Source organism: Trematomus bernacchii, unplaced genomic scaffold (genome assembly GCF_902827165.1).
Source record: "Trematomus bernacchii unplaced genomic scaffold, fTreBer1.1, whole genome shotgun sequence".
NCBI lineage: Eukaryota > Metazoa > Chordata > Actinopteri > Perciformes > Nototheniidae > Trematomus > Trematomus bernacchii.
In genome coordinates, this window is record NW_022988024.1 from 332100 (window position 1) to 347790 (window position 15691).

A 15691-nucleotide genomic window follows, 5' to 3' on the forward strand; every position below is an offset into this window, starting at 1 on the left:
ATTAAAATAGGCATTGATCGCATTGATGATTCGAAAAAATGTGTAAATGTATGTTTAATATGTTGATCCATACAAATCTCATTCTACGTATGCTAACACATTCATCCAGACATTAATTTGTATTTAATTAAATGTTTACATCTTCAAAGTGACATCCTGTTATAAGTAGATTGACTCAGGTTTTACAATAGCAGGTAATAAAGGGCATCCTGGGGACATTTGATGCACTTTATCCCAAAAAGTTATATGAAATGTTACTTAAGTAAAAGTAGAAATACCACAGTGTAAAGTCCTGCATTCAAAACGTGTATATTTAAAGTATTTAGTGCATTAATGTGTTCATATTGTTTTATGTAGCAGCTGCTCGGTGGATCATTTAAATAACTTTATATACTGTGGGGGAACCCAGTGTCTACTCTGTACCAAAGTAAGGAGCAATAAAGTATTATATTTAGATATTATAATAAATGTATTTGTGATCATATTTTGTAATCGTAATCTGAATCTGCAGTTTAGTAACTAAAGTTAAACGAGTACAGTGAAAATGTGCCTCTGATTTTATGTGGAGTATAAGTATTAAGTATAAGAACATTGAAATAATCAATTAAGTAGCTACAAAAACTTAAATGTATATCTAAGTAGTATACATACAAATATGTCCCATCTCTCATCCCCATCCACATCGCCCTGTCCTCTCATTCTATTAGCTCTCCAATGTCAGCTTGCTAAAAACCCACAAAAATGCTAAAAAAATAAAGCCCACAAACTAATTGATAGGATCAGCTTCTGAAATAAGATTTGAGCTGCAACTTAGGCGGGAATTCTCTGTGTCTGCACCGGTAAGATAACCACAAAACACTCTAGCCACAACTTGGCATTCATTTTGAATGATAGACTTTTGCTTGTACAGGATATTTCTATTGTGATATTACTACTGACTGATTTACGTAAGTAAACATATATGAGTACTAATTCCGTCTCTGTTCAATAAGGATAAAATGAGTAAACTGACATTATAACATAATTATAGTATAGGCTACTGTAAACTGCTGTGTGTGTATGTTGGTAAAGTAGCATCAAGGGTAAGTGTATCAGTGTATGTAAAAACAATAGACTGTATGAAGGTAAATGCATGCAATATCAGTGGCTATTTTATATTATAAATGCCATTAATGGCTTACCAAGTGTTCTCATGTTAAACCGCTGTGTGTTTTGGACCTCTTTGTCTTAGTGGGCGTGAATGTCTGCGCGTGAACCACTGTTGACGGTATGGTATGAGAGAGAGTTAATGCAGGCAGACAGGCAAACATAGCAGGCAGACAGACATGCAGGCAGATAGACAGACAGACAGACAGACAGACAGACAGGCAGACAGGCAGGCAGACAGACAGGCAGGTCCTAACGTCACAGTCGGGGCTGGGCTGGGGCTCGTTCAGGGGTTGGGACTGAGCAGACCGCTCCCCAGAGTTGCAGTGGAAGCTACGGGAGAGGCGGGCGGAGGCATGGAAATCCATGCATGGCTCTGTCTCCTTTCACAGTAACCATATCGAAAAGCGTAAGGATATCTATTGAACTGTTCGCTTGCAATGAAACACATTGTGTAAGCACAACGCACAGAAGAGGAGGCATTTGACGTTTACTGGTAAGCGAGCTTTATATTCCAGCCAGCGTTAGAAAGTGCAACGTTAGCTAGCGAGCTAACCTGCTTGACGCTATGATACAGCAGATAAGCCAACCTAATACTGGCCAAAATAGCTTCCACAAATGCTGGGCTTTTAGACAGGTATGCACAGCGCTATGACTTTATAATAAGCCACCTGTCATACCTTTATATAAGGGTGTTACGTGTATGCTTTGGTGTTTTATGCTTTGCTAGCTGAGTGACGTGAGGAAAGTTAGCTAACGTTAGCTAACATAAACAGTAGCGCAAGTTGACAGTCGGTGCACAAACAACTGCCAACAATACTGCATCAAAGGTTTGTCCCAAGAGCTTGTAAGTCTAATGCAAACGTTACTGGTTTGATGCCATGTCTGAAATGTTAGCTAGTGTCCAGTATTGTCAGCGATTTGTTAAACAGTTAGCCGTAGGTGATTACCACAACAGGAAAACTGGGTTTCTAATCTGACACAACAAGCAGGCTAACAACCTTCTTCCACTTAGAAGCCTGCTGCTGTGTCATGGTTACTTAGGTGTCTAATGTTGTCTTCAGGTGTTAAGCTAGTAACGTGCTAACAACCTCTACTTAAACTATAAATACATTATTGTTAGCATGGGCCGTTTCTGCAGATGACTTGTCCTGTTCAGTTAGCTAGCTAGAATCTAACCGCCTATAATAACACTGTAGCGACCTAAACAACTGCAGTGTTGACTGTAACCTCAGTGGGTCTGTCAACACGGTGAAGGGGTGTGTGAAGAAAAGCACTCACCTTCAATAAGCTTAAGCAAAAACAGACACCAAGAATGGTAGCAAGCAGAAAAATGTCAATGATAAACACATTTGTTTATACAACAGGAGGGTGGATTAACAGCAGCCCAGGCTGTAGTCAGAACTGGATGAATCTTTTGGATCCAGAACTATGGGCGTTGTAGCAATACTCTGTGGTCAAACGTTTTTCTTTAAATAAAAGTACACAAGTATAAGCAGCAAAATAATAGCCGCAGTTAAAGTAATCCTAAAGAGAGAAATCATACTTTAGTACAGTACATGACTCTCAGTTACCTCCCATCACTGGTTGTAGTAAACATTTAAAAGCAGTTCATCTCTTGAATGTAAGCTATTATGGATTAGTAAATATCACTTTAAAGAAAAAAATAGCTGCATTTTTATACATTTTTGCCGAACTTCCACTTCAGTATGTGGTTCTATAGGTTACATACTGGCTTTGGATATGGAAATAAATGCTCCCCTGGCCTGTCCTATGGGCCTGACCTTCTGGAATGAATGCTGTGATCAGGTCACTTTCTGCGTCTTTTGTTAATGGCCCACTTGGTCATAACAATGTTGTAGGGTTTTGTGTGCTCTCACCTGGTATGTTGCTGATACTGATTTATCCACCCTGCACAGTATGTCAAATAAGAATCATCAAACGTCTTTGAGTCTGGAATTCAATTTTGCATTTCACCTTACAGGATATGGCCAGACTGATAGTCAGCACACAGCAGTTGTTTGTTATGGCAGAATCCTTCTCTTGTCCACTCTATACACTTATGCAGTTGCTTCCACAGTAATTAATTGAATGTTCACAAGTCATATACTAAATCAATGCAGATGCTGTGTTTTGAATGGGATTTAATGTAAGGCCGTAAGATGATATATATTTTGGTTTATATTGAAGGGATTTATGAGCGATTGTCTCTATGATTGGTTTAAGTGGAAGTGCATTTTATTTAATATTCAGTTTGGTGAATGAAAACTGATGTATGATATAAAACAGAGAATAGCAGGACATCCTTATACTTGAGAGGCGGCATAACAGCATTTTTGCATGAACAACTAACTATTCATCGATTATCTAAAACAGTTAACAATTATTTTTCTATCTAACCACTAATGGATTAGTTGACCTATTGTTACAGCTCTACACTACAGTGCACTTCCCAACCTTGCTCATCAGCCTTATTGTCCTCTGGCTCTAAAACGTTCTATAGATTTATAGATCATAGATTTTGGCTGCAATCCTGGATAAAAACATTACCGGTAAATGCTTATTGCTGCTGAATCCTCATGCATGAAATGCTTGGTTGCTGGGATAGATTATTGGTAACCCCTCAATCCCTCCCATACACACAGGCTGGATCTGAACCTTGTTCAGTTGAGTGTACTCATTACTTATCACCCTTTTACTCAAAGGGTATTGATCATATTTCTTCACAAGAGAGTGGTAGTCGAAGTTCTAATATAAATGCATTTTGATATGATATTGGCCTTCATATGACCCACACAGCACATTAAGATTAAATCAAAAACAGTACGGTTGGCTACAGAAAACCGGTTCTTGGTTGCAACTAGTGTCAGACCTTTACTTTCGTTGGAAAGCATGCCTTTTCTTGCCAATTATTGATTATTTAAAGCAAAGTTTGGAAACTCTCTGACCTGTTATACACAGTTCAACATGTGTGTAGTGCTTACAATATGGCCGACTAGAGTAAGTCCTCAAAAGTATTGCTAAACATTTCGCAACATTTATGATACAATGATTAAATACTTTTAATTAGCATGATAAAGTATTTAAAACCTTAATTTACCAGGGTAGTTTCACTGAGAGCAGGGCTCTTTTTTTCAAAACACACTCATTTACTGCAGTATGGTATAAGGTGTACAATCTAAGTTTTTCAGTCAACAGACAATTATATTCTATTGGGCAGATTTCCTGTTTGATATATAATGGGTCTCATTTGCCTCATATGCTTTAATGGGTCCATTTTAAAAATAACTTTTGTTTCATAATCTTGTTTCTTATGATTATGCAATTAAGTAGCAGTCTTAAAGAGGACATATTGTGCTAATTTTCAGCTTTTACTGTGACATGTCTCCATGCTTTAATGTTCAAAAAGCTCTTTATTTTTCTATAAAGCATATGAAAATGTGATATTTACATGTTGTATGATGTTTTCAGGACTGATGGCTCCAGAGTGACATGCCATGGCTTTAATGATCCCCCCGGTGAAGCTCAAATGGCTGGAGCACCTAAACAGTTCATGGATCACGGAGGACAGCGAGTCCATCGCGACACGGGAGGGAGTCTCGGTGCTCTACTCAAAGCTGCTAGCTAACAAAGAGGCTGTGCTGCTGCCCCAGCAGGTGCTGTGTCTGAAAGGACCCCAGCTTCCAGACTTTGAGCGCGAGTCCCTCTCCAGCGATGAGCAGGAACACTACCTTGATGCTCTCCTCAGCAGCCAGCTGGCCTTGGCCAAGATGGTCTGCTCTGACTCTCCCTTTGCCGCTGCCCTGCGCAAACGTGTGCTGGTGCTGCAGCGCATCTTCTATGCACTTTCCAACAAGTACCACGACAAGGGAAAAGTCAAGCAGCAGCAGCACTCTCCAGAAAACAACTCGGGCTCAGCTGATCTGCACTCGGTCAGCGAGAGGCCGCGTTCCAGCACCGACGCCCTCATCGAGATGGGCGTTCGTACCGGCCTCAGCCTTCTTTTCGCTCTTCTGCGCCAGAGCTGGATGATGCCTCCTCCACCCAGCCCTGGTGGAGGTCCCGGGGGCAACATAAACTTGTGTAATGATGTCATTCACACAGCCATTGATGTGGTCAGCTCCCTGCCACCCCTCTCTCTGGCCAACGAGAGCAAGATCCCACCAATGGGGCTGGACTGCCTGGCCCAGGTCACCACATTTCTGAAGGGGGTGACCATGCAAAACTCTGGGGCGGATATTCTAGGGCGGCGGCTGGCCTCAGAGCTGCTGCTAGGGCTGGCCTCCCAGAGGGGCTCCCTGCGCTATCTGCTGGAGTGGATCGAGATGGCCCTGGCTGCATCAGCCGTGGTCAGCGCTATGGAGGAGAATAAGGGGCTGCAGAACCAAGAAGGGCTTATTGGCTACGATTGTTTCATGAACATCCTCATGCAGATGAGACGCTCTTTGGTAAGTAAACATTGACAAAACTGTCGGATTGGATGTTTATTTTAATATGCTTTTTATTGATCAGAGCTGTCAAATTGCTTAAAAATGCCATGCCATTGTCTGTTCAACCTAATCTTTCTTGTCCCTATTAATAGCTCTTGATTCTGCAAAAATGAAGTGAATCTATATTCTTTATTGTGCACGTATTATGTGGTTAGGAGTGATGCATGAAAATATTTATTTGAAGTTGATCAGAGAAGCCAGAATTGTCATTTTAAATGAATTCTTACCAAAATAAATACAGAAATACTCCTATGGAGTATTATTATTGGTATAATATATTTTTCATTCAGCCTTCTTTTCTCTCGATAGAAAGCTCTGGAACAGTTAAAAACTAAAAAAAGATAAGGATTCAATCACTAAAACATGTATTTATATATCTGTATGTTCAGTGGGATATCTGAAAGCATTTACTTGTAGTTGTTGATTAAAGCCGGGATATCCTTTAAATTAATAACAAATACGAGAAATAAATGATGTCATCAATTATATAATATTATATATTATATAGTATTTTTGACATGTACAACATGACGTGGGTTGTTTTGGATTCCTACCAGATTTACTAAGTACAAAGTTAATTTGATGTCATGATTTCATTGATTTGTGTTTTTGTTTATCTCAGGGCTCCTCATCAGATCGCAGCCAGTGGAGAGAACCAATGCGGACGTCTGATGGCTTGTGCTCATTGTATGAGGCGGCACTCTGTCTTTTTGAAGAAGTAAGATATTAAGCAGTATTTTATTTTCAGGACTAGTTGTACCTAACACCTCAACATGCTTATTTATTAGAGCGGATGAATCCTTGTGCGAAAAAGCCATACTAGTTACTCCTGTGAAAGTTACATTGTAAAAATATGTTGGGCTTTTCTAATACTTTACCTAGATATGATTTGAAGAACACAAAGATTATCCCAAATAGAATCTCTCTGGAGCAAATCTTTCATAGAATACTCTTTTCTTCCAGGTATGTCGAATGGCATCAGACTACTCTCGCACCTGTGTCAGCCCAGACAGCATGCAGACCGGAGAAGCACCCGTGGTGTCTGAAACCTGCGAGGTGTACGTGTGGGGCAGCAACAGCAGCCACCAGCTAGTGGAGGGCACACAGGAGAAGATCCTGCAGCCCAAGTTGGCGGCCAGCTTCGCCGATGCACAGACAGTAAGAGAAAAGAGTTTACACGTCTTCTGTAGAGCTTGATGAATGCAGGCCTGTATCCACATAGCCCCTTTTTTGGCAGAAAGGCGCTGGCAGGCAATGTGCTGCATATGGCAATAAAAGTATTTCACTCAGAGGCAGCAACATCCAATATCTGCTCCAACAAAAGGGCTTTTTAGTTTTTCTTATGATAGTTTCTGTCTGCTAGACACTGCCAAAAACAAACTTCTCCTCCAATGTCTACAGGGATGTGACTGGCATTCTTCTGAAAACGTACAATATGTTCAATTTTAAGCACTTGGAGCTTGCACACAAAAAGGTCGGGCTCAGATAAAAGACGCTAGGTGCTTTTTGACGTGGCGGCTGCATGCCACGGCTTGCGCTCACTCCTCATTAGAAAAAATGTATCAAAGACACTGGCAATCAGTAAAAGGCGCTATGCAGACACAGTTAAGAGAGGAAATATCTGTAATATTCGTATTCATTAATAATCAAAAAGTAGAGAAACCGCCATGAATTTCTAGGCAAGGCAAGGCAAGGCAAGGCAAGGCAAGGCAAGGCAAGGCAAGGCAAGTTTATTTATATAGCACCTTTCAACACAAGGTAATTCAAAGTGCTTTACAAAAATGGAAGACATTTTAAAAATGGCATTTAAAATCAGTCATTAAAAAGAAAAGATAATAAAATAAACATTAAAAGAAAAAATACATGGATAAAAGTTAAAAGTTACAGTGCAGTTTAAGATGTGAATAGTTCAATTAAAAGCAGCGGCAAAAAGAAAAGTCTTCAGCCTGGATTTAAAAGTAGTAAGAGTTGCAGCGGACCTGCAGGTTTCTGGGAGTTTGTTCCAGATATTTGGAGCATAATAACTGAATGCTGCTTCTCCATGTTTAGTTCTGACTCTGGGGACAGAAAGCTGACCAGTCCCTGAAGACCTGAGAGTTCTGGATGGTTCATAATTTAGCAGTAGGTCAGACATGTATTTTGGGCCTAAACCATTCAAAGCTTTATAAACCAGCAACAATATTTTGAAATCTATTCTTTGACACACAGGAAGCCAGTGTAAGGACTTCAGAACAGGAGTGATGTGATCCACTTTCTTAGTGTTAGTGAGGACTCGAGCAGCGGCGTTCTGAATTAGCTGCAGCTTTCTAATAGATTTTTTAGTGAGACCTGTGAAGACACCATTGCAGTAGTCGAGTCTACTGAAGATAAAAGCATGGACAAGTTTTTCCAAATCCTGCTGTGACATTAGTCCTTTAATCCTAGATATGTTCTTTAGGTGATAGTAGGCTGATTTAGTAACTGTTTTAATGTGACTGTTAAAACTCAGGTCAGAGTCCATGACTACACCTAGATTTCTGGCTTTATCTGTTGTTTTGAACATTGCAGACTGAAGCTCAGCGCTAACTTTTATACGTTCTGCCTTGGCTCCAAAAACCATTACCTCAGTTTTACCTTTGTTTAATTGGAGAAAGTTTTGACACATCCAGTCATTGATTTGTTCAATGCACTTACTCAGTGTTTGAATTGGAGCATAATCTCCTTGTGAAATTGTTACGTAAATTTGTGTGTCATCCGCATAGCTATGGTAACTTATTTTGTTGTTTTTCATTATCTGAGCCAGTGGTAGCATGTAGATGTTAAAGAGAAGAGGCCCCAAGATGGAGCCTTGAGGTACCCCACATGTCATATTTGTCAACTCAGATGTGTATTTACCTATAGAAACAACGTTTTTTCTGTCCTTTAAGTAGGACTCAAACCAATTTAGAACTGTTGCCGAAAGTCCCACCCAGTTTTCTAGTCGGTCTAGTAATATGTTGTGGTCAACAGTGTCAAACGCAGCACTGAGATCTAATAATACTAACACTGAAGTTCTGCCACTGTCTGTGTTTAAGTGGATGTCATTGAAGACCTTTACAAGAGCAGTCTCAGTGCTGTGGTTTGGACGAAATCCTGACTGGAACACATCCAAACAGTTATTTAAATGCAAGAAGTTACTCAACTGTTGAAATACAACTTTTTCAATGATTTTACCTAGAAATGGCAGGTTTGATATTGGCCTGTAATTGTTCATTACTGAGGCATCTAGATTATTCTTTTTTAAGAGCGGTTTAATGACTGCAGTTTTCAGGGCCTCTGGAAAAATACCTGAGTGAAGAGATGTGTTTACTATATGAAGTAGATCTGAGGCCATGCAAGGAAATACATCTTTGAAAAATCCTGTTGGAATAATATCTAGAGGAATTTTGCTTAGTTTCGGAAAAAGTGTTGTTGACTTTAAAGAAAGCGAATCAAAGCATTCTTTATACTGATCAGCTTAAAACAATGGCTTGGCATATACATGATGACATAATGCAAACATCTCTAGTTTTTCAGCAGTCCATTACTTTCATTTACAGCTGTAGACTTTTACTCTGCAAGATGGATGAGCAGTGCTCTGTGTTCTTCTTTTTTTGGAAGGAAAATAAAATTGCACAACAAAGATAACAGTTCTTTATTGCAAGTTGAATACTCAATTCTGATTCCGCTGCAAAAGTTAGCAGACAGTTGCTAAATCTCCTCTGATCAAGGCCTATGTGCAGTCATACAGACACGTATCTTCTTTGTATTTTGCAGATTGAGGCGGGCCAGTACTGCACTTTCGTTATCTCGTCCGACGGCTCCGTACGGGCATGTGGGAAGGGCAGCTACGGCCGCCTGGGCCTCGGGGACTCCAACAACCAATCGACACTCAAGAAGCTCACCTTCGAGCCCCACCGTGCCATCAAGAAGGTGTCGTCGTCCAAGGGTTCAGACGGCCACACGCTGGCCTTCACTACGGAGGGTGAGGTGTTCAGCTGGGGAGACGGTGATTATGGAAAACTGGGTCACGGGAACAGCTCAACCCAAAAATACCCTAAACTCATCCAGGGGCCGCTACAGGGGAAGGTAGGGTTTCACACAAAATGACTTGACACAATGGTATTTTATTGATATGACATTAATGTATTCTTTAAAATCCAGTAACATATTTAAATGTATTCTATATATGATCTTTTTTCCTACTTCATCAATACATTTATTATTTGTCTTGTAGCTGCTCACTCCTATGCATTCAGTTCGGAAATGCAGTATATGTGTATTTGCTTGTGCGTTTACCAGCAGTCATAAAGCATGAGGATGTGTGTTGTTATGGTCAGGTGGTGGTGTGTGTGTCTGCGGGCTACAGACACAGTGCTGCAGTCAGTGAGGATGGAGAGCTGTACACATGGGGTGAAGGAGACTTTGGAAGATTAGGTAAGTTGCTGAACCAAGTCATCCTAAAATGAATGTGTAATGTGCAGTTTACAGATTCCCAATGCATTATTGAGAAGGATTCCAGGCTCTTCTGTGGGTGGAAAGGGTTCTGATTCAGCTTTGACATTTTACAGTATGTGTCAACTTCTCCAGATATCACCCTGAATCATCATTTGGACAGCTTCCAGTTAAAGGGGCCATATTATACTTTTGGGGCTTTTCCCTTTCCTGTTTTATGTTATATAGGTTTCTGTGCATGTAAATGGTCTGCAAAGGCTAAAATCCCAAAGTTTCCTCCAGAGGGAGTTTCTCTCTCACACACTACCCCCTGCCTGGAACGCCTCCATTGGACATCATTATGTAAGATTGGCGCTTCTATTGGCTAGCGCTCCAACACATTGTAAGTGATAGGCCAAATGTCGGGACATCTCTAAGCGGCAATCGTTTCAGATAGAGGGTGAAAAGAGGTGCTGCAGCACAGGCAGTATGAGGCAAATAAAGCACTTTTTGAACATTAAAGCATGGAGACATGTCACAGTAGTGTCACAAAATACTAATATGAACCTGAAAATGTGCTTAATAGGGCGGCTTTAAAATGTTGTCTCTAGGCTGAATCGTAGTTTTGAATACACAGGAAGTTAGATGTGCTTATGTGGATACAAACCGTATGTATTGCCCTTTTCACCCTCCATTCAGGCAAAGAAAAAAACTCCACCTTTTGTAATTTGGACGTGTTGACAGCCTGACATTTTTCGTTGTTTTGGAACACAGGTCACGGTGACAGCAACAGCCGAAACATTCCTACCCTGGTTAAAGACATCAGCAATGTAGGCGAGGTGTCATGCGGGAGCTCCCATACTATCGCACTGTCAAAGGACGGACGCACTGTGTGGTCCTTTGGAGGAGGGGACAACGGTGGGTTAACCCTTCAACATGACTTACATGTTAAATGTCATAACAAGTCTGTCCATTTAAAATCATTTTTGAAATGTATCATTTTTGCACAAGAGCTTGCAATTTTGTATTTGATTGTCTTTAGATTTCAGTGTGTCAAATTGTTGCACATCAATACAGTGTGTGTTTATACTGATGCCCTCTAAAGAGACACCATGTGTTTTCCTGCAGGAAAACTAGGCCATGGTGATACTAATCGAGTGTACAAGCCAAAAGTAGTGGAGGCCCTGCAAGGAATGTTCATTAGAAAAGTGTGCGCAGGAAGCCAGTCGTCTCTCGCCTTAACCTCTACAGGACAGGTAGGACATCGTTGTTTACCAAGACTGGTTTTTAGAGAAAAGGCTTGAAGTTCTTTAACATTTGTCACTTTGAGAGAATTTAATACAGCTGTTAATGCATTCCCTAGTGACAGCTGGTTGGCCAATAACAGTCATATATTTTAAGGTCAGGACTTGTTACGTAGCAAAGCTCTCCTTTCATGCCTTTGTCTTTACGTCTTCCTCATTAGCATTAGCATTGGCTATTCTTCCTATGGTCCACACACATTTACACGCTATAGCCATATAAACTCACCAAAATAAATCAACTCAAATTCCTCAAGAATTCATATCTACATCTATATTTTCTACTACAAATACAATGAATAGTAGTTCATGACAAAAATAACACTTATAATGATCTCTTTTGTGGCTACAGACATGTTTAATTCCAAGAAAAAAGGGTATTTAAATAAACTAATAAAGAAAGGAGGATTCTTTCACCATTGTTTACATTTAGTTTCTTATGCCATTACCCATAGTTCATAGTTGAATACACACAGAAGCAGTTCAGTTATCATTTCTGATTGTTTTCATTTATAACCGATCTTTAGTATTCTCTTGAGCATATTCAACTGTTCCTTTTTTCTCTCAAAGATATACTCTTACTTTTTTCTGGAAAATCATTTTTTCTCAGGAAAGGGGTAAAATAAATGCTTATGTTGATTCATTGTTTTTTCCCAGGTGTATGCTTGGGGCTGTGGTGCTTGCCTGGGGTGCGGCTCTTCCGAAGCCACAGCACTCCGACCCAAACTAATCGAGGAGCTGGCTACCACCCGGGTGGTGGACATCTCCATAGGGGACAGTCACTGCCTGGCCCTGTCGCATGGTAGTTGTCTCTTCCCTTTCTTCATGCCCTGTCTCTTTGTTGCATTGGTTTGGAACCACATTGGGTTTCATAAAAGTTTGAAAGAGGGCAGAAGTATAGCTTGGTAGTGCTTGGTAGAGCTTGCCGCAGATGTACTGCGTCTCTGCTTCAAGGACTAGGGTTCGAATCTGACCCAGGACCATTTATTGTCTCCTCTTTCAACTCTGTCTCTCCAATGAAGGTGCTGGTTGCTAAACAAATATGACAGAACTGATGCAATAGCAAGATGTAATCGCAAATGCATAGACCATATTTGTTTAAGCTAATATTTAACCTTAGCGCACATTATTATTATTCAATAATATTGTGCAGTAAGAAAAAAAAATCAATACAGCCGTGTCTAATTTTGTGTTACTCAACCTCCATCCAGACAACGAAGTATATGCATGGGGCAACAACTCCATGGGTCAGTGTGGCCAGGGGAACTCCACAGGGCCGATCACCAAGCCCAAGAAGGTGGTGGGCCTGGATGGAGTCGCTATTCAGCAAATCTCAGCCGGCACCTCCCACAGCCTGGCGTGGACCGCGCTGCCCAGAGACAGGTCAGTTACAACACAGTAAACACACTGAGTGGAGCCGGAGTAACCGTGACGATAACCTGGGTTTTACAGGAATTATTCACATAGGGGGGAGTGAGGGTAAAGGCCAGTGCTGATGTCACAACAGCCCTTGACTACTTTGTTTTGTAAATGTTGTTTAACATAGGTCAAAGGTCAGTAACTGCATGTGAAATCTACAGCAGTTTTGTTTCCCTTCTGTGTTACAAATAACTCACGAGTGTGTTAGATTCTATTTTTCATTCAGAGAAATTGTGACAAAAGTTAAAGTACTAAATAAGGTTAGATTAAGATATTTTGTATGAAAGACTATTTAGTTACATTATGGGAATTGTAGGATCCAGCCCTTTTTAAGCTTAACCTATTCCTCAGATAAGATTTTGCTGCTTTGATTTTTAATTTTGAAATGTGCCTTCTGTTAGTCCCCTGACCTTATGGAAGTGTGATTTAAAATCACTGGAGAACTGCTTTAGGAGCAAACTTATCACAATAGTTGACAAATGATTTCAACAACACAATTCATAATAATGGTCAGACATTAGGGAAATATTTCATACTCCATCCCCATATTGATGAGGAAGTACATTCACATTAAGGGAATTTGATTTGTAAAAGTTTTGATTACGGCTTCAATGTACAAAGTACTTTATGAACTGATCCATTTAGGAAATGCTGTTTTTCTCCAGATTACATTTTTTGATTACATGTCAATTGAAGATAAACTCTGTGATTCCGTTAGAGCTCTACATGTAAAGTACTGAAGCACTTAAAGTCAATATTTACTCTCTCTGGCTCTCTAGGCAAGTGGTGGCTTGGCACAGGCCCTACTGTGTCGACCTCGAGGAAAGTACCTTCTCCCATTTGCGATCCTTCCTAGAGCGATACTGTGACGGCATCAACAGTGAAGACCCCCCTCTTCCATTCCCATCCTCCAGGTAAGTGCATGCACACAGCCTGCAAGTCACCATCAGTGCTAGTGACAGCTGTGTCAATTGGCACAGCTGTGATTGCCAAAGACCTTCGAAGAATTAGGAAAGGGGAGATTTACCCCGTTTTTTCTATTTGTTTTGGTATTGGCAAATGAAAACATAACTAGCCTGAACGTTTTAAATAAATAATTGCTTATATATTTGCAGGGAGCATCATAACTTCCTCAAACTGTGCCTTCGGCTTCTGTCCAATCATCTGGCTCTGGCTCTGGCTGGGGGCGTGGCCACCAGTATCTTAGGTCGGCAGGCCAGACCCCTGAGGAACCTGCTCTTCAGGCTGATGGACTCCTCCGTGCCGGATGAGATTCAGGAGGTAGGAAAAAAGAACGTGCACTGTTGGGCATGTTGGGAAAATTGTTCGCAGCCTCATACAGACAGTAAGACCAAAAAAGAGAATACGTCAAGGCACAAGAAATGTTCAGGAAAAAACAGTGACACTATGATATTTTATTTTCTGGGATAGCAACAGTGGCGGTTCTAGAACATTTTACATGGGGTGGCAAAGGGGGGGCAAGAGGTCGTGCCAGGGTGGCATGGGAGGGCGTACAGTACGTGATATTTTATACTGTGTATATATAACCTATTTATTGTTAAATCATGCCCTAACACAAGTGTTCTTAATGCACAAGAGAAACAAGGTGTTCAGACAAACAAACTAAAATATAGTATAAAACATCAGAAAATGCTCATGATACCCTAGAATTCTGTTTACTGTAAGTAACAGTACGTAGTTATAATTAAGTACACAAATGACATCACCTATCTCTTCAGAGAGCTAAAGGTGACCTGTGCAGCAACACATTTCAATAAATATTTGTCAATACTAAGAGCCGCTAGATTGTGCTGCTGTAATGGAATATGTATGCAAGGAGAATAAAAACATACCATGTGGTCCAGCTGGAGTTTCATCTGCCTCCTGATTCCTGCCTCTGTCCCTCTTTCTGACACTTACTCTTTATTCCTCACATACATACAGAAATGTCAAACAATAGCGAAAAATTGAGAGAAACTCCCATTGGGAACTTTGGGATATTAGCCTTTGCAGACCTTTTACATGCACAGAAATATATTACACACTACAGGAAAGGGAAAACCCCAAAAAGCATAATATGGCCTCTTTAAGAGAACAATTCTGGTTAGAGTGAATAAGAAAGTTTTGGACGATGATAATGACTTCAGATATGTCCATGTTTTCAATGTCAGTGAGGCAGGAGTTGTGGTTGCAGACATATTTTTTGTTGAGAGGTAAAGCTGAGTGTCATCTACATGACATTAAGAAAACGGAGGTCTCTGTAATGGAGGGTCTGTCAAAGTGACAAACTATTAAACTGCACATTTTGTTTCCTACAAACCATAACAATTATTTTTCTGAGATTTCAATAATTATCACATTAACTATAATTTTGAAACTGGGAGACATAACTGCTTGGCTCTTGCTTTTGTATTCCCCCTGAAAAGGCTTGTAATCACTGTAATTGGACCAATTATTTTTGTGCTTTTCATTTCACATTTCCTTTACAGAAACATCTTGTTCCTTCTTCTTGATTAGCACATGGGACATAAAGACAGTCATTTGTTGCAAATGTCAACAAGCTCTGAATAATTTACATCACCTGCAGCAGAAGAATAAATAGGTGTTTGTTTGTGCCATCAGGCGGTCATCGAGACCCTGTCGGTGGGGGCGACCATGCTGCTGCCTCCGCTGAGAGAGAGGATGGAGCTCCTGCACTCCTTGCTGCCTCAGGGCCCCGACAGATGGGAGAGTCTCTCCAAAGGACAGGTACCCTATGCTATTTACACACAGAAGCAATGTCACTGGATGCACATTAATAATTATCACCATGTTTTTCCATTTCAAGATGTTTCCTGTTTTTTATTTTGCTATCATGTATGGATGCTTCCAAACTGAGCTAAAATAATCTAGACCCTTTTCTGT

At 40.5% G+C, this 15691-nt stretch overlaps 1 protein-coding gene across 1 annotated transcript in view; it reads left to right on the top strand.

The window, feature by feature from the left end:
* Positions 1-1359: 1359 nt before the first annotated feature.
* The window catches only part of herc1 (HECT and RLD domain containing E3 ubiquitin protein ligase family member 1), a 76722-nt gene continuing 62390 nt past the window's right edge, over positions 1360-15691 (top strand). Inside the window, 13 exon segments of the mRNA XM_034117430.1 lie at positions 1360-1642; positions 4618-5594; positions 6259-6354; positions 6600-6794; positions 9411-9722; positions 9974-10070; positions 10842-10985; positions 11196-11323; positions 12026-12170; positions 12580-12751; positions 13567-13701; positions 13903-14068; positions 15410-15535. Of these exon segments, the coding sequence (XP_033973321.1) occupies positions 4644-5594; positions 6259-6354; positions 6600-6794; positions 9411-9722; positions 9974-10070; positions 10842-10985; positions 11196-11323; positions 12026-12170; positions 12580-12751; positions 13567-13701; positions 13903-14068; positions 15410-15535 (2667 nt within the window). The 5' untranslated portion in view covers positions 1360-1642; positions 4618-4643.